The 20,882-nt window shown below is 34.1% G+C and overlaps 1 protein-coding gene across 3 annotated transcripts; it reads left to right on the top strand.

Annotated features, from left to right (window-relative positions):
* The first annotated feature begins 2,595 nt into the window (after window positions 1–2,595).
* LOC105347421 (serine-rich adhesin for platelets) lies at window positions 2,596–20,062 on the top strand. 3 transcript variants are annotated; one of them, XM_011456516.4, is made up of 7 exons: window positions 2,596–2,703; window positions 5,475–5,620; window positions 9,989–12,451; window positions 14,530–16,803; window positions 16,930–17,049; window positions 17,190–17,257; window positions 18,665–20,062. In XM_011456516.4, exons 2-6 carry the CDS (start codon window positions 5,500–5,502, stop codon window positions 17,228–17,230), a joined length of 5,019 nt encoding a protein of 1,672 aa, XP_011454818.3. In that variant the 5' UTR covers window positions 2,596–2,703; window positions 5,475–5,499; the 3' UTR covers window positions 17,231–17,257; window positions 18,665–20,062. The 3 variants fall into 3 exon arrangements, with proteins under 3 accessions (XP_011454818.3, XP_011454819.3, XP_011454817.3); XM_011456517.4 differs by lacking the exon at window positions 17,190–17,257 and having other exon boundaries at window positions 9,989–12,229; XM_011456515.4 differs by lacking the exon at window positions 17,190–17,257.
* Window positions 20,063–20,882: the final 820 nt, after the last annotated feature.

Genomic DNA, 20,882 nt, shown 5'->3' with positions numbered 1-20,882 from the left:
AGAAAAAGTGGGGGGGGGGGGGGCCTGGCCCCCCCCTAATGCTACGTACGTGCCTGAGCCAATCTGCTTTCCCAGCCGGCGCTGAGGATTCTAGGTAAATTTGCAGTTTTCTGACATCCCTAATAATTCCCAAAAAAGCGGTAGGTTAATTAAAGACTGTTCTTTGAGGTGCTCCAGATCTAATGTGTTCTCATTTATATAGATGAGAAATGGCCCTCTATTAGTATATATACTCATTGTGTTTTGCTGGACAGAAAACTAGCTTGCATCTACTTCAGCAGACAGCTATAATTCATACACCATAACATTGGTCTTGTTCGGTATAGCAACCTTTGAGAAATCTATCAGCATCTGGGTGCTGTTTGTTATATATGATTCTCATAGCAAGGATAGTTGTTATCATTTTGGGACTCACAGAACATCATGATCTTCCGATAACCCATGTGATGTTGTTCTCAAATTCTTAACAGGGAAGGCGGCTGAAGATAATGTACCCTAGCTAGCTACCACCTTTAATACAAAGTTACTGAGGTCACGTACACAGGGGTGTTGCTAAAACGCGGAACGGAAAACGGAACGGAAAGCGGAACGGAAGGGAAAACGGAAAATCTTATCTAATGTTATTTACCTCATAGATTTGTTAATCATGCTAAAACGATATACTTTATGTACCTTTTTAATTTTTTTTGAAAGATTAGCAATATTAGATTATTTATTCAAGAATATTTATTTCCTCAAAATTAACAGTACATGCATTGACCACTATATTCTGTCCCAAAATATCCTCGATTCCCTTTTTGCTGTATATTTATATATACCTCAGGGTTCAAGCAATTCTCATTTAGAAGCATTAAACATTCTCATTATTCTTTCTTTAAAACGTCCTCTCTAGCTTATCAGCTGGTATAAATACACGGCTAAAAATAAAGAAGTCTACGGGGTTTTGCATTTCAACAGACCCGGATGATAGTGTTGAAAAATTGTGCAAGGTCTTCTGAGTGACTTCCAAATGGAGAAAAGATTTCAACATTTTCCATTATAAATCGTCCAAATGTGCTGCATGAATATTATGGGATCGACAGACTATAGTCCCAATATATAATCGGAAAATCAAAACCAGGCAACGTCTAGAGCTCTCTATTCGGATCATATGTATATAGCTGCTGGAATAAACAACTGCTTAGTAATGCAAACGTAAACAAAATTGCATTGCTAAAAATACTAGTTTCACAAATTACTAGTTTCACAAATTACCGGGTATTTTAATGTTTACTGTATTTTAATTTTTAATGTCGTCAGTCCTACGGGTTTTTTTTCTTCCATCTCAATGATACTGTATCGTCTGTATGATAAAAGATCGTCTAGAACACCGAAAATTCAATTTTGATGTAAGTATGTACATGTACATCATATTTGAAATATAAAAATACTCAACACACGCATAAAAGGCTTTCACTAACTGCGTACGTTACACTGATATGCCAGCAATACCATAAAAGAAAAATAAGTAAAAAGTTATAGCTAATTTGCTCGTTTAATCATGTTAATGTTTCACAATTCGTATACATTTGATTTTTCCGTTTCCGTACTCAACTAAAGCTGAATGAATACAATGCTATACTTGATAGACATTCATATGAATATTAATAAGATAACAACATGTTGCTAATTATTCATTAGATATAAATAAAAGATACAAAGTAAATCGTTTCTGGCCAGTCTATACCCTTTTTAAGCGATAAACGTGATGATATTTTCCATTCCGTTCCGCTTTCCGTTCCGTTTTCCGTTCCGCGTTTTAGCAACACCCCGTACACAGGTAGATAATGCAATATAAAGAGGCTTGCTCTTGTAACCCTTCTAAGATATTGGAGAGACATTTGCAGTTACCGATTGATCAAATTGGATGCCTGGAAGATCTATACATGTGCTGTATTTGAACAGAATGGTACTGGTGCCTAGATCTGGGAATTATGTTTGATCTGTATATATCATCTGTAATGAACACTGATGAAAACTGTTAATTCAGGAGAGCTAGCAACTTTAGGAACCTTCAGAAATGCATCAAGCTGTGTATTGTAATTCCAGCACTGTCACACCTCTTACTATGAGTAATAAAGGAGTAGAGTTTCCTGTATTCCACACCATGCATGTTTGATACATATATTAGTTGTAGTTAAACTTTATTAATAGAAAACTTGAAACTATAAATACTTTGTTATTTATTTGAACAAAAGGGGATTAGGAAAATATATAATGGTTGCATGTTAAAGAACTAAAAAACATAATATTTATTATGAATATCAAGATATATGTTGCATGAACAAGAATAATTTATATATCGGTACAAAAAAGGTTGTGTCTATATCACTAAAAAACAGTTAAATTTTAACTATCTTTATACAAGTAATTAACCTTAATCAAATTTACACAAATATTTATTTACATGGAAATTTTAATGTCCAAAATACTAAATTAATTATTATATTCCTAACATATAATAAAATACAATTTTAAGCATGCTAAGCAGATTTGTTCATGCTTCATTTCATATTTCCCGCGCGAACAATTTTTTTTTTCTCCCAGAAGGCATTTCGATGTAAAGACATGCGTGTAAAGTGTATTGCAAATGGCGGCACTTGTTATTGTTCCATGGCGTTGAAGAGACGAGCAAACTTCGAGTGATTCTAGTCACCCACAAAGGTTAGACAGGTTTACAAGAATGAATGCATCTTAGCACTTATTTCTGCATCTAGCGAAATGGAAGTCGGAGCAGGAAGTTTCGAGCTGCATTTAAAATTGCAATCAGCAAGTCAAGAGGTGTCATATTTGATCAAAATGGGGTTCCCTCTGCGGATTAGTGGCCAGCTAAAATGGCTTTGTATAACAATTTGCGTAGAAATGGCAATTATTTAATGCAATATTTTAACAAAAAAAATGAATTTTGCAAGTCATTAAAAGAATGATTGAACTTGTATTTTGCGTCACCAGTTTCGTTTTTTTTTCCGGTGGTTTGCTCTCGTAAATAGTAGACCGGAGGAGCCCATTCACGTAGTATTTTGCGTCATGTTTAAAGCTTTATTCCGAAATGCCAACTACAATATATGACATTATAGAGCAACAAAAACTTAATATTCGAACCATAAGGAGCAATATTGTAGGCCAAATTATTTTTCGCATTTATATGACATTGATCATCATGGTTTCTATGTCACTTAGACCAACGGAAAAAAGCCACCATATTTTACATTTTTTGTAAAAACTCTCATCAGTCATAGGACTATATTATGCATAACTTATTAATACTGTGTAAATTACATTATTTAGTATAATTGCCAGTAAATGTCTTTTTATATGATATTCAGGAGGAGATAACTAGCATATTTTTATTAAAGTAATGTTCTTAGTCAAAACCTAATTTAGATATACAGACCTTCAAGTCGTATGACAAAATTGTAATATTACAATATTATAATGATTTATAAATGAGGTTATAACTATATTTTTTGTTTCGGAAACCACCTAATCACATTCACATCCACACTTGGCATAGACAAAAAGTATCATAGTCAGAAAAGCCTTTTAAGGGACGTGTAGATATATATAACCAGGTAAGAAAAAAAAACATCATCAGTACAGTACATGATCTTAGGATGAAGATTTTTACAGTGATCAGACATCTGAAATGTCCGAATAAGAATATTGTCATTGTGGTGCTTTTTTTTAAAAGGCTGTGGGTGTTGCTATCTTTTGATTGCTTTACCATTTGGGCTAGAATGGAGCTTTACATGTTGCAGTTTAAAAAAATATCATTCATGCTTTCCTTTGTTTATTTCTCCCTTCAGCTTTAACAGTATTGTAAAAAAGGAAAAGAAAAGATGAAACAGTAAAATTTTCATACCTTGTTTTAATATATTGAATGAAAGAGTGTTTTACAGTTGTTGCATACTCATTTTGGGTGAAAAATTAGCTTGTATACTGGACTTTTCCCCAGTATGAGAACACATTGAAACTGGTAGTACATTTGTACCAGATGGGAAGAAAAACCTTGCCCATGTCAATGACCTACTAATAAAACTGTCAAATTTCAATTGTGATGCTACATTGCCAAGCATGTTATATGTACGGTAGTAAAGTGTTCATTGAGACAGAATGCTATGAGTCATAGTGTTTCAAACAATTTGAAAAAAAAATTACACCACATGATTGAATTAAATGCTAAATATATTTTTATAACCTCCCCCCTCCCCCCCCCCCCCCATTAAAATATGAAAATGAAGGGTCCAACAGAACCTGTTCACTTTTATTTTTTATTTATGGTATTATTTTCTCATTTTGTACTACTGTATGAGAAATATTTGCTTTAGAACAGACTGAGACACTGATATTTGCATGATGAAAAGATTGACATTTTAATTTTATAATTTTCTGTTTATTTTCAATGTTTTGAACTTAAATTAAAATGATTCTAACAATTTAATGCTGTTAAAGCAGGTTATGAATATGAATACTGTTCTATTTTTACAATCCTGTCCAAGGCAATTGGAATATAATATAGTTTTGTTATATAAACCTTTAATAGAGAATAGTCAATTAATCAAGTTAGGGTTAGTGGCATACATAGAGATATCTGTTTTTTGGAATAGATGAAAAATCTCATCAACCTTAAGTAAATTGAGTGTTTAATGTTGTGTCCTGCATGAATATAGCCTGGACCTTTAGTGTTTCTCTGTCAGTTTACTGTCCTTCAAACACTGTAGTTATTTTTATCAAGCAATCTTTACCATGACCTAATTCTTCAACCTTGACTTTTCTGTATCATTGACTTTACCATTCCTTATTTTGTGTTCAGTGCAAATAAATTAAAGATATCAAATATGTCTAATTTTTCTGACCTTGACCCAATGTGACCTTGACCTCACTTCTCCTTAGTTGGCACTTAGCATAAGCTACATTTCTTAGAAAGCATTAATTAAACTTCAAACCAAAACTTGCATTGGTAAGAGCACTTCAACACTCACATTGTTTTCTGACTGAGGCGTGCATGGATATATTTCTAGTTTATCCATGGTGACGCAACAAGTCCACAAGGAACTAATTAGAAGTATTTTGAAACAGGTTACAACCTTAGCTTGAGCGAAGGCTATTTACATTATTCATAGTTCTTATGTTTGTGTAATGTATGAACATTCAAAACCAGTTCTTTGTATAACATGATATTACTATTACTATAATAATACATGCAATGTGGGGAAAAAACTAGGTAATGTGTTAATCACTTGTAGTTAAATTCAGTTATAGGCATTTAGTATCACCCTACTTGAATATAAGATAAAAATTGTGCATGTACGTATCACGACTCGCATGCAGTACCGGGGCCTTGGGATGAGTTTTGATAAAGTTGTTTTGCATAAAAATATTGTACAATCAAATAACTCAAATAGCCAATGTATGTTTGAACTGTAACTTTGTAGGTGAGCTTATGCCGTCGTGGTGACGATGGGTCCTCAAGAGGACTTTGTGGAGACGGTCTTCACCTGCGAAGGAGACATTAATGACCCTGATTTGAAGAACCGCCTTGAAGATTTCAGAAGTACTCTCAAAGATCTTTTATCCACAGGTAAAGCAGATGGGTTTTCTTCATAAAAAAATATGCAGGAAATATATAGTTTAAGTCTTAAAGCTGAACACCGCTCGTAAATAGGCACTGTCCGCCATATTTCTCTTGTAGCACCGCTCTTCCTTCACCCCTATATAAGCCATAGACCTCTTAACAGTTCAAAGTATATCGCTGTAGAGGTCTCACCTGTGTGGACGTACATCTTGCCTCGCCATGTTACTCGGTCGCGATGAAATTGTCAAGTTTTACGCACTTTTTTTCAAACCAGGAGAGTACTAACATCAAATGAACTGGTCATTGCATTATTTACAGACATAATATGCGCATAAATAACAATTAAATGCATAAAAATCCAAATACAACGTAACGAACACTACACGTCGGCCACGAGTTTCAGATGTGCAATCGGGTGTAACGAAATCGAAGGGTTTATATACTAGGTATCTGTGTGACGGTTCCTATTTACGAGCGGTGTTCAGCTTTAATTAAATAAGATATGACTTTTAAGTGAACTTGATTCTTTACCTTGCCTTTTGGTTTATTAGTTTTTGTTTTTGTTAGGTTTCTTTTTCTCTATTTTTCACTATTATTATTCTTTTTTTTCTTAACATCTTTCTTAAAACTTAAATATCTCGAATATGCTACAAGGGATTTTTATGAAATTTTCACAAACAATACAAAATATCAAGGTCTTTTATCACTTACATTTTTGGGAGTTGATTTTAATCAAATCTCCTATGCAGTTACTCAGGCAAACCGAAAGTGAAACAGTGTTTGGACCTTAGCACAAATCAACACTGCTGACAACATTTAGTTCAAATCAAAAATTCGATGTAATGAGTTATTAAGCATTGTTTTTCAAGGAAACTAATTTATAGATACATGTATCTTGTAAATAGTCAGATTTTAAATGGTACGAACAATTACGATATTTTTTGAAGTCGTACATTTTATGTATTCCTACGCCAGAGTGTAATATAGTCTCGTTCAACCAGACGCTCGGCTGTCTCCGTAAATCTCCAACAAGCAGAGAGTCTATCTTGCTTGTCGGAGATTAACGGATACAGCTGAGAGTCTGGTTGAACGAGTCTAGAGTTCAATTTTGCTTGGATCCATACAATTTCTCATAACTATTTCGATTACTGATACGCAGTTTGATGGACTAATTCGATATTGGATTTTCACGAATTTCCTGTAGGAGTATTTATATTATAAAAAATGTACGTAATTCAAATACTTATAGGAATTTACTTGCCATGCATGCAAAATTACATATCGTTGATTTTAAAATAAATAATAATCGATAAAATCAACTCCTGTCAGTACTTCAGTACTTTGATTGTTGATGACGTTGGAAACGGAGACCCTATTGTTTTTGTTAGGTTTCTTTTTCTCTATTTTCACTATTATTACTCTTTTATTTCTTAACATCTTTCTTAAAACTCAAATATCTCGAATATGCTACAACGGATTTTTATGAAATTTTCACTAATGATAAAAAATATCAAGGTCTTTTATCACTTACATTTTTGTTGATGACGTCACTTCCTCTCGGCCGTTATGTTCGGTTTTCCTTTTTTTTGAAAGTGATTTTGTGCTCCCTTTTTCTCAGAAACGATGAAAGATAGAACATTTAAATTTTCAGGAATAACATAATTTAAATTTTTAGTGCCGATCAGGTAAAACCATGATCGTCCGTCACTTCCGGCCCGCTAAAACAGCATTTTTAGGAAATTGTGTTTTTTAAAAAATTTCAAATTAAAGGGTACCTGCAGTGCCGATCAATTTTTGATATAATGGAGATCTATGTGTAAAAACATCATCCTGAAAATTTTTCAGCGATCGCATAAGTAGTTTTCGAGATATTTGGGGAAAACCCGATTTCACACCTGAACGAGTTTTGAATCAAGCCGATTTGGCGCGAGATGAACTGTGACGTCACGGGGTCAACGCCGCTGTATGAGAAACAGGAATATCGTATGAAAACTGTTCGTTTTCTTGCATTGTTTTATTGATACATGAACATTTTTTCTGTTGTTTTATTTCCTTATCAACCCTGGGAGACTAATTATACTGTTGTTTGAGCTTAACCCGTATTTTATCGAACAAAAATGCCGAATTCGGACAATTGTTTGCTTCATGAATTTCATCAAATGTGTAACACATTTTACATATAAATGCACACCATATGTAGCAAAATGACAATTAATCAAAGCATTATTGTTATAAGAAACATATTTTGTTAATACATGTTAATATTATCATTCTTTCGAATGATTTCTCAGTGACATTAATTACTGATTAATAATATTGATAATACATAATGATATTTCGTAAAAGGTAACTCGGGGTCTATTCCTCGTATAAGGCATAAAATTACAAATGATGTCGCCCGATTATTCAATGATATTGATATCGGACCAATAACAATCAAAACAGTATGCATTCTTTAACAAACAAACACGGGATTATAAACGGATCAAGGCGAAAGTCAAAGATGGCTGCATGATTAAGTCTGTCTCGTATTCTTTTAAAAATACGATAATGGAATTTAATTTTACATTTATTTACATCCTTTGTCAAAATGTTCCAGTTTATTCAGATTTCATAATGATTCGTTGTCAGTATTACAATTTAAGCTATACGGAGTTATAAAGCGTTTAATTGCTGACCATAGCGCTCGAAAGAACGTTGCACTTTATTAAATAAGAAATTATAAAGAACAACGTAATTACTTCCGAAATAATTACTTGATCACATAAAAAAGGTTTCAATTGCTGGATTATAAATTTAGTCATTATGAAGTGATTAGATAAGTAACAATAAAGGCATTTACTTCGAACATTAGATTTACTATTTAATAGTATCATGCATGATTCTTTGATCACTGATTGACGGACTATACACATGTTTTAGCTGACGAATGCTTGATTTTACACAGTCTAATTTATTTCTCTGTTTTATCTTTTAACAATTGAGTAGCTAATTATACACAAATCAATTTACCCGCCTAGAGGTGTGAAACCCTCTCTTCGTTCACCAGACTCGTGTACCTTGTGTATACATACCCCAGATACACGTGTGTCTGGAGCAGTGGCTTCGTTAGTTTACCTGTGTCATTGTCTCGGATCACTCGTGTGTGAAAGGATATTATGTAATCAAAAAATGAATAATGAACATGAATTTGCCTATGTAAGCGTTTTAAGATATCGTATTCATCGGTAAAAAGGCGACGAGAATAACACATTTTTAAATCCTTTTAAAAGAAATCCGATTGTAATAAAATAATAACGGATACAAATTTCTAGATCTACAATACTTAAAATAACAAGATAAGTCAAAACATCAGACCTATATCAATCATTTTGGCTGAAAAATCGAATTTAATTTGTATAGCTTTGAAAGGAAATTTCCCTCCTGTTGACCTCGTGACGTCACTTCCACTGAAGCCTCGTTATCGCCTAATTCTGTTTTCTCTTGATTAGATTTCCCAAAGCAGGTAAAAATAGCCACTTTGAAGAGGCGTAACTCCGTTATTTTTGCACCGATTTCGATGCGGTTTTTTGCATTAGATTTTGGTAAATAAACTCTTTAACATATGTTTCACATCGGCTGGGCTGCAGGTACCCTTTAAAAAATTTACAATTTCTTTTCATCAGAATGTTTTAAACTTATCAAATTTTAATATGAGCAGGTCGTCCGTCACTTTCGGTCGTCATTGGAAGTCATTCCAAAATTTTGATTTTTGGATTTTTAAAGCATATACATTTTGTAGAAATTTTTGTACTGAATACAAAACTAAAAACAGTTTTAAAATCGGACAATGCATTGCAGAGAAATTGCAGTTTTAAAATGATCTTTTCCGGAAATCTCAATATTGCAGTGTAGGTCCCAAAATTAGTTTAAAAGGAAGTTGTAACTCGTACCAAATGTCAACATTTTGATTTAACCCTATCATTTATTCATAATCAAACGGAAGACCCACTCGTTGCTTGCAACGAGATCGTGTCTAGTTTCCCATTATGTTTAGTCTAGCTTTCCACCTATTTTGGAACAACATTTCAGGCCTTTCCTGTTTTGGTTGCAGGCAGTAGGCAGACTTACTTTATAGTGAATCACAGAAATTGACTTATTTAAAATTAGCATAGTTAAGACATTTGGGATATCTGTACATTGTATTGGTTGGTTGATTGTTCTTAGGAATGTAGATGTCAGGAATTTATATTGACATTTTCTATTATGTAGAAATATCGTCATCAATTTTTGAAAAGGTTGCACATATTTAGATAAGGGGGGAATATTAAAAGACATTTCTTTAAACTTTCTTTTACTTTTTAAAGACTTATTATCATTTTAATATCATTACAGATAAAAGAAAATTAATTCTTAAAAAAGTGGAGCCCTGGAATAGTGTGAAAGTGACATTTAACATCCCCCTAGAGGCAGCAACAAGGCTGAAGCAACTGGCACAGCAAGGAGATGCAACCTTAAAACAGCTAGGTGTCTTGGCAGTTCAATTAGAAGGGGATCAAATTATTTCTTTAACAATAGCTGGCCGAAATAATGAACATACAAAATTAATATTTAAAACTGCCAATGAAACTGTTAATGGAGCAGCAGCTGTATTCAATAAAGGGTCACCAGCTCTTGGACAACCAGGGGATTTCAATGGACCTGGTACCAGTGAAGCATCTAGGAAAAATATTGCAGACTATTTAAAACATGGTTCCCAACTCCTTGGGTCCTTCCTACCCCCACAGCTTGACAGTAGGAGAAATATTAACCAGGATGTATTCTCTGGTGAAAACTCGGCTAGTAGGACACCCATACCTCCGGGTCCAAATCTGCTACAAAGAAATGGTCCTCAAAATGTACATGATCCAAGACTGTTGCAGTCTGCGAAGGATCAGCCAGGATTTCCCATGTTTATGGACAATCACATGAACTTACCTCCCCCACCTCCCTACCCAGGGATTCCAGCCACTAGCCCTCTTCTTGTGAATTTACTGCAAACGGATGCAATGGCAAACTTTGTGAACAGTAAAATGTTGCCTCCAACAGAAAGTAGCCCACCTCCGAAAAAGAAGCGCAAACCTAGGAAACCAAAAGAGAAAAACAAAACTGCAACACTTGAAATGGACATGGGGAATCCCAATATTCCAAATCCAGCCTTGGGACATTGTGGTTTGCCTACATCAATGAACAGTTCCAGCATGCCTTCAATGATGGTTACTCAAGCACTCCCTGCCAACCCAATGTCAGCAGGGACATGCAGTGCATTATCAGAGCGGACCATGTCTTCTTTTCCAGCAAATTCAGACTTTCACCCTATCATGAGTGGTGTCAATCCTCAGTTAAAGGACTTCATGCTCACAAACAAAATGCAACATAAACAGGCCCATTCTGACAATACATCAGGGAAGATAATTAATCCTTACACTGGAATTCTAGAACCTATTGAGAGTTCAGACTCCAGTCCATGTAAAAGTGATAATTCAATGGATAGTTTTTCTCCTCTGAAAAAAGTGTCTCCAAAGGACAGGAGAACCATTGGCCTAGCAATGTGTACCTCTTCCATTGTCAAAAGTGTGCCAAGTTCTGCTCCCACTTCAGACAAAGTTAGAAATTATCATGGGACAAGACCCATCAGTAATGTTGGGGTTTCATCTAGTCTTCACATTCAAAGTGACAGTGCTGGTCATCAATTCACGGGGACGACCAATCCTGCTTCTATGGCTTATTCTGGAATAACTACTGCAGTTGTTACCACAGCTGCCATCAGTGCTTATAACCCAATCATTGCTACTTCTCATTCTGCTGTTGCAAGTGAGAGCCTGGTCAGCACCAGAACTAGTGTTGTGATGCATCCAACTACATCAAGTGAAAATGGACCACTTGGCATAGATAGATTAATACACACAAATCCTACAAACTTAGTGCATGAAAGTAAAATCTCAGAGACATCCATCCATGAACATATAACTGGGAGAACAGAGACATCTATTACGACTTCTGTTGGAAGTTCAAACACTGACCCATTGCTCAATATTTCTCATCCCAATCCAGCCAAAAATAATCCTCACTTAGGCAGCCAGATGGACAGTCCAGGGGCAGACTCGGAAAATTCCAATCATTGTGGTTTGTTACAAGACTCTAATATGCAAAATGAGATGGGTGCTACAAACCCAGGTTGTCATCTGGAAGGGAAAGCGTACAATCATGATTCAGGAGTGGGGAGTTCATCAGAAAGGTCAGATGACACTCCCTCTGAACCCGGGGATGACCTTAAACTAGTGCATTTAGTGGTTGAAGAAAATATAAAAGTGTCGGATGCTTTGTTAAACAAAGTATCGGCATCTAAAATTGTGACACAATCAAAACTTGTGACAGAAAATTGTACCCAAGGGTTGGATAGTACCAGCAAAACGGTGACATCTAACGAAAGCTTGAATGTTCAAAGTACTGTGCAAAAAAGTACCAGTATGGACCTGACTGTGGGTTATGCCATGACAAACTCTTTTGAGGGCAAACAGAGTGATATATCGGCCATGATGACTATGAACAAAGTGTTAAGTCATGTGAATGAGAAAACTTTGTACAATCACATAGGTAAGCAAACTTCAAACACGGTTCTTCATTGGTCAACCACAGATAAGTTTATATCCAATCAGATGGAGACAAAGAAGCACAGTAGTCCTAAAAGCCTGGCATCCAGTGAGATGCACAAACACCTACCAGCACATTTGTTTCCTAAGCAGCACGCTAACCAGCACAGTAAGGCAAAGCGGAAAATGGAGCATTCACTAAACGCACAAGCACACTTCTATTCTGGTGGGTAATCTAGCACTGAATCTGTTATACACATGCTGCAAATGCATTGTATGATAAAAGAAACTTTTTTTTTTCATAATCCATACTTATACACATGCTCACCTCTTACAATTATTCTCTTTCTCATCTTGTTACCATTTGATGCAGTCGAATTAAATTTGATGCAATCCAATTCCCATGCAATCCAATTCCCTGTTGAAAATACATTTACATATATTGTACACTCAATCACTTTTAATATTGATATGCTCATTTATTTTTAAGTGTATACTCTTTCATTTAAATTTTAATCAGTTTACGGAGAATAATTGTGTTAACTTGTTATTCAGTTTTATGTACTTATATTCACATGCATCAAATAGTGACATCATGATAAAGATAAAGACATGGTTAAATAGTTGTTTATTACCTATAACAACGAACAACATTTTAAAGTTTTTGTGAAAATCACGGGCACTTATTTCTGGGATAAAGTTTACCTTACACATGGTATCTAACTCGGATTTTCATTGAGTACTTCCCTTAAGTAAGTAGCAATCATTTTTTATTTATTTCAATGGAAAAGCAGGGGACAAAGTGTTTAGTACCATTCTCTTCAATGAGAATTTTCCTTGAAAATCATATTTAAAATGCTTACCTTTATTTTTTTCCAACTGCATAGACAGCTTCCAAGCATTGCTTGTCTACTGGTAAAGTCATTTCCACACCACAAACACTTAGTACTGACCTCAGTGTGTCAGTTGATTACATATCACTTGCAAGAATTTGGGAAAGCTAAAAATGTTGCAGGTTATGGTATGTGAAACAAAGCATTTATTCTATTAAAAAAGTTATAGTTTTCTGATTTTTTTGGTTGATGATCAGTTTAACTTTTGCAATTGTTTTTGCACATGATATTTTTTTTCAAACTGTTGATTTAAATGTCTTCATTCTGCTTAGACTTGTATACATGATTTTGTGGTGTGAAACAACTTTTCCAGTTAGCAAGCTATGTTTGGACGCTGTTTTAAGCAGATATGAAGAAATTAAGGCAAGCATGCCATGTAAACTATCGTAAAACAAAATTGAAAAAAAAAACTTTCCGTCTCTTTTCTTTTAAAAGCAAAAAATGAATGAACTTGTGGATGGGATACTCTACGAAATTAGGAGTTAGATAACTTTTAATTATTGTAATATGTGTCAAACTATTGTAGAAACAAATGCCTGTGTAAAAATGTGAAAATTAAGCTGTTATGATTGGAATTGCCAATGCACTAGATATTCCATTATATATGAAAAAGCTTTATATAATTTTGATTAAAGTTTAATCATTTAATATTTATTCATTTGATGAGATATCAGCGCTTCTGATTGGTCGAAAAATTTCTTTGATACCTGCATCAATAAAATTTTTGCCGGATCTACTTTTCTCAACTGTTTTCCGTTCAATTTTTTCTTTGATACGTCGATCAATAGAAAAATTATTATCTTCACTTCTTAAATCACAATATTTCAATAGTATGACAGGCAGGTATTTTTTTTTTGCAAGATTTAAAAAAGGGGAATAAGTCAAAATTCTTATTTCAACTTAAAATTGAGTTAACTCCCTTTTTCAATACAGCTGCATCTGACCATATAAGGTGGTGCATGTAAACAAATACATTAATTATTTTAGCCTAATATCACTGCAAACATTCTGATATAGTTTAGATTTATGCTAGTTTAAAATTTGATCCTTTAATCAATACTTGGTTCATGTAAGAGGGTTAAATTTTTAAACAGAGAAGAGAAATTCCAAAGGGGGGAGGGGAGAGGGAGGTTATTTGAAATAAAATCTAATTAATACATAGAAATTGGAAAAAAACTCATTTAGTTTATATCATGATCCTTTTTTTTTTTTTTTTTTTTTAATTTCAAAGATTGCTATCAAATATAATAAATGGTTTCATTTGGTGAGTTTTTTTTTATCACCCTTATAGTAAAAAATACAATCTTTTTAAAACTTATTTTGTGGTCAGTATTTGCATACATTGAAAGAGTTAACCATGTTTTGGGGTGTTTTGTAACTCGTTTAATTTTATATATGTATTTTTATTTAGAAATGGAAGGATCTTATCACCCTGTAGTGTCTAAAAATGCAAACGAGGTACTGCTTCAAAACAACATGGATGTGAATTCAGTGTCATCTATATCATCCTCATCCAGTATGGGTCAAGTGCCAATGCCAAATTATAGCAAACAGTGTGACGTAAGGAGTTCTGCGGTGAGCAAAGTTATGTGCAATAGTGATCTCCATCCCAGTATTCAGTATTCCTCTGGTTTTGACTCAAACAATTCCTTAAATTCTGTGATTCCTAAAGACCTACAGATGCAAAAAAAATACTCAAAATGTCCCCAAGAGTTAAAAGGAAAATCCCCGGCTAACTCTAATTCACATCAGATGGACTCTACTGTTTCCACTTACTCAGTGGCTAACTCTATGGTAGAGAAGCGAAGCAGTGATGTGTCTCAGGGAAATGCAGAAGGAATCACATCAGCTCCACCTCTGACACCAAAATCTGTTCACTCCTCAGACTCCAGAAATGTGACTAACATGTATAGACGAAAGTCTCCGACTGGTCCGGGCACAAGTTCAAATCAACAGCATTTCTTAAATCCTGGTTTACCTTTGGCTAAAAGCTTAACAGAGTCAGTTCAAAAAGTTGTTAAAGCACTTCCATCTATAGAAAGTTCAACTCTACCTCATCAGCGTAAATCTCCTGTTAATTCATCATGTAAAGTTTCTTGCTCTTCTTCACCTTCAAAACCTGCCAAAACAAGTGACACTAGACCTTCTGTTTTAGAATCTTTCACAATGAAACAGATTATACCGTTCTCCTCAGCAGCTGTGATTTCAGAAACAAACTTGACTAATTCAGGTGACCTTGTGAATTCCCTCCATGGCTTTAATGAGCACAGTGTATCTAGTCAGGGTATTGAAAAACTTTTACTCCCACAAAACAGTGCTCCATTACCAGTGTTACAAATTGAATCTAGTCATGAACTGGAATTTAGCAACGTTCCATCAGAAAATCATCTTGGTGTAGACATTGATTGCAAACAGAATTTTCGTGAAACAAAATCACAAAGTCTTCTCGATAACTCAAAACCAAGTTCACAAGATGTAATTGTGAAAAAGGAAAATTCTTCTAATAAGAGTGAAAACTGTGATAACAAAAGTGATCTGCAGACATGTGAGCCTCATGCTCAGAAAAGCCATCACAGTGACAGTCAGGATAGTAACAAGACCAAGTCTGTGATTCTCATGAGTGCTGAATCTGGTAGCACACCCATTCATGAACCCACCCATGAAATGGAATCTCAACAAGAAGTAGAGAAAACTGTGATTTCAACTCAGTCAGAAAAAGACAGCAAAATGGAGACGAGTGCTAAAGATGGCAAGAACACCGAATCACCAATCAAGGTAAACCATGTACAGAGTAAACTCCCAGACACAAAGCGTGTTGATGACACAAATTCAGGTAATTCTAAGAATGCTGACTCAAAAAAAGAAAGTCCAAAAACAAGTTCCAAATCTAAAGGAAGTGGGGATGTGAACTTTAAATCAAAGAGGCTGGAGTTGGAGGAGAAGAATATGGAAGTGACAGTTGTGACAAAGGTTAAGCCACTGGAGCAGAGGCAGCAGGACAAGTCTGAGCCCACAGTACCACCTATAATCATTAGAGTGAGAAAAAGCACAGAATCCAATGATGCCTCTAAAGCCATTCCTGAAGTATTGGCAGCTAATACTGAAGAATCTCATTTGTCTATGACCCTGAGGGGAAAGGGCACATCTAAGAGCCCTGAGGATCCTGTGCATAACTTGCGGCACTCTAAGGCTCAGAAACAGGTCTTGGAGCAAACGGATAAGTCCGACAAAAACTCGGAGAAAGATTCCAATAAAAATGTCATTGATGAGGATTCTGTGAAACGAAATCTAAGAAGGAGAAAATGTGTCACAAATGATAATGAAACGGAGGCAAAGAAACCCATGCTGGAAAATGAGGATGTGGCAAGGCACACGCGTTCTAATGATCTCAAAGAAAGCAATTCTAACACTGTGACTGTCAAAAAAGCAGATGCACCTGTGCTTCAAAAAATGGACACTTCTAAATGTGAAGAAGAGATTGAGACATCCCCAGTTGTTGATGGTGTGAAGTCAGGTTTAAGAGCTCGCACTAATGCTAAAACAGCTGAAGACAAACAAAAGGGGTCTGGTGTTAAGGATATGAAAAAAACAAAGACTGAGGATGAAAACTTTATTAGAAATAAACAAGTGTCCCGCCAAAAGAAACTCTCTCCTTCTGTTCCTCCTGAGAAGACATCAGCAAGTGGTAAACAGAAAATTGGTCAAAACTTTAACCCTGATCTAATTTGAATCTTTCTGTATCAAAAAATAAATTTATAAATCAAGTGACATTGATTATTAGATTATAAATTTATCCTAAATGTTTTTATAGCAATTAGAGAAAAATCTCCACTTCGTGGAAGTCGGACCAGAGGACAAACATTACCAAATGCAGAGGATGAGGGAAATAAGAGATCCACAAGATCTGCTAAAACAAAAGGCGATATCAAAGGTAGGGTCGAATTATCCCACATGTTCATTCATAACTTTTTCATACTAATTAAATCTGAATCATGCACAGGGTTAGAATTGGTGTAGAGACAAGTTTTGTCCATTTGAGCTAACTAATATTCATTATGTTAATGCAAACAGAGAATGGAGAAGCATATTTTACAGCTCCACAAATGAAATGACCAGTAGTGGAAGGCTTTTAGCTGAAGGTACTGGTATAAATTTGATGTTGTGCAAATGCTTGTAACCAAATGCAGTCCTTTGGGTGTTGTTCATTTTGCCAAAAAATTATTTTGTAAATAAAGGGGTGAGGTGTACTTGTATAACATTGCCATTGTAAAAAAAATCTTTTTTTTACTGTATATTTTTTTCAAAAGCAAATGAAATACAAATAAGTTTCTTGCATTTTCAATTTTATTGAAAGGTGTGTGGGGGTGTGCATTTGTGCATATTTTTTGCTTTTCCTATTTTGTATTTTGGTTCTCTATAAACTTTTGTATACTTTCTCCTAAATTTTGAATATATGATATCCAAGATAAGTTCTCATTCATAGTTACATACTTGGTCAGCTAAAAAATTAAATTTTTGGATGTTTGACCTGAAAGGTCAAATGTTATCAATTTGTATAGACATATTGATGTCCAATTGATCATTTCGGTCACTATTCTGTGAAATTTGAGAAAATGGTGATTATTATAACACTTCGGGGGGAAAAATCTTTTAATTAATGCAAGATAGACATTTGAGCTTTCAGAAATGACATGTTCGTTTGGTGCTGATCTTTTAGCAAAATGGAGTTGTCTTTTTCTTTTTATATTAAAACCCAACTCCTGCCTCGATGTCAATCAATCCATACTCCTCTCTTCTCTCTCCCCCAACACATTTTATTCTTTAAGTTTGAATCATTTCTCACAAAGATGACTTGATGAGGGTTAGATTTACAGGCATCTCCAAGAACAAATCTCTTATTTTTCATTATGACGGAAGCTTTTGAGTTTGTCTGAGTTCAGTTTTTATAGAGAGATTATATTTCATACAATATTGGGCTTGTTCCTTTCAGAAAGGTATTTCTATTTTTCAAATTTATCTGACATAGGAAGAATTATGAAAGCAAAATAAAACATGAGTGAATAGTGTGATGATGAACCTAATAACTATGTGCATGTACTTCAGAATGCACAATAAAGGTTCAATACAAGGGGGTCTGTACTTTGTCAAAATATTGTGTCTTCAAAATTTGAAAAAAAATAAATTAAAACAAACTTACCTGTGTGGATATTAAAAAGATAATGGTCTATTCTTTTTATTTTTGCTGTATCTGTGGTATCTTAGAATTCATTTTCATCTTTTTGATTTGCTTTAAAGATGTTTTCATTTTTTATCATTTGATTATCAATCATACAGGTATATATTTTTAGCAAACTGGTGTTGTTTTATTCATTGAAATTTTAGAGTTAAGTACACATATGTTTTGAAAGTAAAACAAATATATTGTTAGAATGTTTGCTAAGAAGAGACACTTCATTTCTTTTAAGGTAAAGCAAATCTTTTTTAATGATATTAAATAAAACAAAAAGAAGTAAGATTGAAAATTAACAGAGCATTTTCATTTTCAGATGCAACCGATACCCTACCTCCAAATAGTAAGAGGCGACGCCCCTCTCGTGATCACAGATGATGGGTGGTTTGGTGAGGGCTGTTAGGCTGTAAAGAGTGCTGGAACTTGACTTGCTGTCTCATGTACATAATTTCCTTGTGATATAGTCCACTGAACAGAAATATTGTACATGTTCTGTGTTGTGTACAATGCTCATAGTTGTATTGAAGCCAGGCTGGTTCTGATGTATAAATTGTACATATATAATATATATTAAATGTGTGTATAAAAAAAAATTAATTGTACAGAATGAAAGTATAAGTGCTTATTATAATTTTCTTTCACTTCATAAATCATTAACAAAGACTGCATTACAAGAAAAACATTTCTTTTATTTTAAGAAATTGTGTTATTGGTCAAAATAACTGATGATTTATTACTTTTACTCCTTACCAATTATAAACCATTTCTATCAAAATGGATTGGGTAATACACATTTTAAATCTTATTTATTATGAAATGGGTGTGCCTCTGTGATTGCAAAAGGAAATTTGTGTATGGGTTGTAGTGTTAGACTTTATGTTTGCAGTGTGCAGTATAAGGTCAAATTTTATTGCTTGTCTGAAGAAAAAATAATTCCCAAATATATTTGACATGATAATAAGTTTCTATCTCTTGATGATACAAAACATGCAACTGCTGGTGAACATATATTTACTGAGCAGTAATTAGAATAATGAGGAAATATATGTGCCAATGATGATGGATATTAGATTTGTTATAATTTTTCAGTAGACTTTATAGTAAGGGGGAAAAGTTGAAGAAAAGAAGAGCCATATTCTTTGAGATGGATACTTAATTGGGAAATAATTTGATAGTCAATGTACTGCCATGTTTTATCTTGTTTTTGTTGCATAATTTTTAGATATATATCATTGTATATAAGCTGTGTGCAGCAACATAGAAATATTTATGATTTTTTTCCCCCTGGCTTGTAAATTGTTTTATATATAAAGATATATAGGGCCTTTAGTTTAAAGTGTATATCTGTACTCGTCTTTTTTCTAGTCTATAAGAGTACTATAATTACATTACTGACCAATGTTGATGTTATTAATATTATTATCATGTATTGATTATATGAGAGGTTCTTTTTATAAATTGAAGAGTGAATAATGGATATATCATATGAAGCTTTTGTGTGACAGTCTGCCGTGGGCTGATTTTTCCTTCCTTTCCTCCCCTTGTAGGTGACTGCTTTATGTGCTGTTGATGTCCCATTGGAGAATTCAGACATGTCTTCTTTCTGTTATCGTGTAGTTTAGCAGACTTTTGTCTTACTTTTCCTTGGTGTCAATTCAGCATATTTTTATTTTTATATCCATAATTGTGAATAAACATAGCTCACACATTTAAATGCTTAGTTTTATTATGCAGATATCATATATTTTCGAAATGCTTAACACTAGCTAATGAACACCAAAAACAAAAATATTTTTTACATCACAGATGTAATTTTAAAAACAAATTAAAGTTAAGCCAGCTCCCCTTTGCTTATGGCTGAAATTGTCATTTCAAGTAAATAGAATGCGTTGGTAAGTGAAACGTTACACTGGAACACTTGCTGCAGACCTGTAGCGGTACAGAAAATTCGGGTTGACATGCCGTAAATGTCTTGGGCATTTTCAATAGAATTTTCCGGTAGAGCTACAGACCTGCAGCTTATCGATTCTAAGCCATTTTTGAATTTTTAGTCAATCATCTTTAGGTTTCCCAACGTTAATTTTACATTTAACGTAGACATAAACAAACCAATATACCGAACCAACGAGGGAGGGCAATAAAATTAAACAAAATTTTAGGGATTTTTATTAGTAGTAATCAGTATTTGATGCATAGTAATAATCCATAATGTGTCCATAACATTTTGTATTTCTACAAATCGCAGTATTTTAATGAAAGTAAGGTCAAATTGAACAAAATGAAATTAAAAAATTAGTGTTTGTTTTTTTTTTTATAACGATTTCTAATTAACCTGCGCGCACGGGTGAATTGACCTTTCGACAGTCTTGTGTTTTAGGAATTCGAGTATGTTAGATACTGCAGAGCAAATTAATCATTTAAATTTCCTTATGCCAATTATCCTTTTCGTACATGTAAAAGCCTGTTGACCAATCACAGGATTCTCAATGTAATGAATTTACCGGCCTTCTGGCTGACTATTAATATTGTGTTGT

Source organism: Magallana gigas, chromosome 7, assembly GCF_963853765.1.
Source record: "Magallana gigas chromosome 7, xbMagGiga1.1, whole genome shotgun sequence".
In the NCBI taxonomy this organism is placed as follows: Eukaryota; Metazoa; Mollusca; class Bivalvia; order Ostreida; family Ostreidae; genus Magallana; species Magallana gigas.
This window is presented reverse-complemented; position numbering and strand designations above follow the sequence as displayed.

Excerpts from the sequence above, each read along its gene's own strand:
- LOC105347421 (XM_011456515.4), top strand. The coding sequence starts at position 5,500 with ATGGGTCCTCAAGAGGACTTTGTGGAGACGGTCTTCACCTGCGAAGGA. Across the intron at positions 5,621-9,988 it reads CAAAGATCTTTTATCCACAG|ATAAAAGAAAATTAATTCTT; the intron begins GTAAAGCAGATG and ends ATATCATTACAG. Across the intron at positions 17,050-18,664 it reads AACAAAAGGCGATATCAAAG|ATGCAACCGATACCCTACCT; the intron begins GTAGGGTCGAAT and ends TTTCATTTTCAG.